The sequence below is a fragment of the Arachis ipaensis genome, chromosome B1, assembly GCF_059453495.1.
Source record: "Arachis ipaensis isolate K30076 ecotype BB chromosome B1, ASM5945349v1, whole genome shotgun sequence".
NCBI classification, from domain to species: domain Eukaryota; kingdom Viridiplantae; phylum Streptophyta; class Magnoliopsida; order Fabales; family Fabaceae; genus Arachis; species Arachis ipaensis.
Genome location: NC_142436.1, coordinates 40,885,128 through 40,887,680, shown reverse-complemented (window position 1 = coordinate 40,887,680; position 2,553 = coordinate 40,885,128). Strand labels below are relative to the sequence as shown.

Here is a 2,553-nt window from a genome sequence, read left to right as displayed (position 1 = left end):
TAATGAAGGGTCGTGATTTATTCTGGAACCGAAGGGTTTTATTAAATGAATGAGCAAAAATTCATTTCAAGTTACACTTACTGAGGGAAGGGTCTATTGCTTTAACTGGTGTTGCTTCCAAAGAGACGCAGAGAATGAGTAAAAGAGGTTAGTAACAACATTCTTTCTCGTTTTACCTTAGCTACTTTCTGGTTTCTAAGAGAAAAAGAATGGTTGAGAAAAAGGGGAAGGGTTTACCTAAGGTTGAAGATGATGAATTTTATGAGTGGGTTGATGGAGACGTGAAGATAAGGGCCTCTTTGTTCATTGATAAAGAGAGTGCAAATGAAGTTAAGCTGTCAAGAGTAGTAAGACCTGGATTTCGTATTGAACTGATGCCATGCAATCGCATGGATCGTATTTTTCATAGAAAGAAAGATTTTGAGAATTTTTACATATATAGCTGTGTTCTTGAGGAATTGTTTGTCAAGCTGCCTTTTACAAATTTTGAATGTGATTTACTGACACAGATGAACTGCGCTCCTTCTCAGGTCCATCCTAATGGGTGGGCGTTTTTAAAATGTTTCCAAGTCTTGATGCAATTTCTAGAGATTGAACCAGAATTGGAACTGTTCTTTTTCCTTTTTCAAGCCAAAGGTGTCTGGAAAGGCATTTGGGTTAATTTGAATAGTACACCTAGATTTTGTATTTTTAAATTGTACAAATCTTCTTTCAAATATTTCAAAGAAATGTTTCTTAAGGTGAAATCTATAGATGAGGAATTTTCATTTTACTTAGATGAACACCTTGGTGAGAAATTTTCAATTTTTTGGTGCTGTCATCCTCATCATATACTGGGTCCTGACCTTATAACTCCTCGGAACGAGTGCATAATAGGCTTTCTGATGGAAATGGTCAACAAGGGTGGTTTGATATCTGTTTTCGAGTTGCTTTTGTGGGAAGAAGATAGGACGTCTGTTATAAATTATTTTGGTGAGGGGGTTATGAACTGTATTTTTTTAGCTGAATAGCATATTAATTTTGATATACTGATTCAGTTTTATTCTTTTCAGCCAGTAAATATCCTGGAGTTTCAGCATCTACTCTGAGGGCTCGGTTTAGGGCTAAGAATTTTGAAGGGTCTTCTTCAAATCCAAAGAAGATGGAGGGTGGGGCCAAAGTCAATCAACCACCACCGAAGAAAAAGGGGATTATTTTCAAAAAAAGGAAGTCTGATGTGGTTAATGTTGATGAAGAAGAAAAAAGGATTCAGCTTGGTGAACTAGCGAACTTTACTGTTAAACAAGAAAGACTGCACTCATTTGAGGAAGAGGGGGATGGTTCATCAGTATGGGATAGAAAATTTCCTTTTAATGTTGTGGCAGACGAGGTTGTTCAATCTTCCTCGGACGTGTCTCGTATTGACGAAGTTGGGGACATGGGTATAGATCAATTCATGCAGGTCAGTGTTTTATCTTGGTCATGTTCTACTAAAATATTTTCAAAAACTCTGATGACCGATAGTCATATGTCTTTGTTACACCAGGTTTTGGGCTTTCAGCTAGCTAGCATAGGCCGGAGCCAAGAGAAAAAGCAGAGAAAGATGCTACAAACTACTGCGGAGAGGGTTGGTCTGAAAGAGCAGCTGGAATCAAAAGAAACTACCATATCTGAGATAAAGAAAGAACTTTCTGATGTGAAAGAGGAGCTGAGGTTAGAGAAAGAAAATCATGAAAAGGTCGTAGAAATGTTGAAGAAGAAAGAAAATGACTTTTCTAGCATGAGTGAGCAGATGATTGAGGTGACATTGAAATTAAAAAAGATGGAAACTAGCCGAGAAGGTGAGATTCTTGATGCCTTTGCTGAGGGTTTTGAACGCGCCATTACCCAGGCAAAGTTCCTCTTTCCTGATGGTGATTTTACTGCTATGGACCCAAGCAAGATAGTTCGGGATGGACACTTGATTGACGATGAAGATATCGCAGAGGAGGGTGGTGATAATTTAGCTGATTAAAAATTGTTATACCGTAGATCATTTGTTTTGTGCTCATCTTTTGGTGGTTTGTTACTAGTAGAGCATATGAAAGCCCTGTAGAAACTGTTATTTTAAATAGGGCATTTGTAAGCCCTGTAAGAACTGTTTCATCAGACTGAAATTGCTACTGATTTTGGTTGAAATATATTTCTGATAAATTAAGATTTGTTTGTTCCTAATAGTTTGTATACTCCCCTAAAGAGGATCTGATTACTGCAATGTACTGATTAAGCAATTCTCAGCTTAATTTATGCGCACAAGGTAATAGTACGACTTTTGATTTTGAGGAATAACTTTGTAATGTTGTAACATTGGTCGGACAGTGATAGGTTTAATCGGTAAAACCCTTTAAGTCGAACAAGCAATTTGTTATGCAAAAAATAACAAGAAGATAAACAATTTTTATTCAACGTAGTACCTTTACAAATTGAATCAGATAAGCTAGCCTCGTTAAAACCTTGATGAGCGGATAATTTATACACTTTTTGGCATTATTTTTACACAGTTTTCAGTATAATTTAATTAGTTTTTAGTATATT

At 36.5% G+C, this 2,553-nt stretch overlaps 1 protein-coding gene across 1 annotated transcript; it reads left to right on the top strand.

Annotated features, from left to right (window-relative positions):
- The first annotated feature begins 209 nt into the window (after positions 1 to 209).
- LOC148576313 (uncharacterized) lies at positions 210 to 1,993 on the top strand. The gene is made up of 3 exons (XM_088500698.1): positions 210 to 972; positions 1,053 to 1,441; positions 1,526 to 1,993. The coding sequence occupies exons 1-3, from the start codon at positions 210 to 212 to the stop codon at positions 1,991 to 1,993; spliced, it is 1,620 nt and encodes a 539-aa protein (XP_088356824.1).
- Positions 1,994 to 2,553: the final 560 nt, after the last annotated feature.

Coding starts and splice junctions, on each gene's coding strand:
- LOC148576313 (XM_088500698.1), top strand. CDS start 210: ATGGTTGAGAAAAAGGGGAAGGGTTTACCTAAGGTTGAAGATGATGAA. Junction 973..1,052: donor GTCTGTTATAAATTATTTTG/GTGAGGGGGTTA, acceptor TATTCTTTTCAG/CCAGTAAATATCCTGGAGTT. Junction 1,442..1,525: donor GTATAGATCAATTCATGCAG/GTCAGTGTTTTA, acceptor TTGTTACACCAG/GTTTTGGGCTTTCAGCTAGC.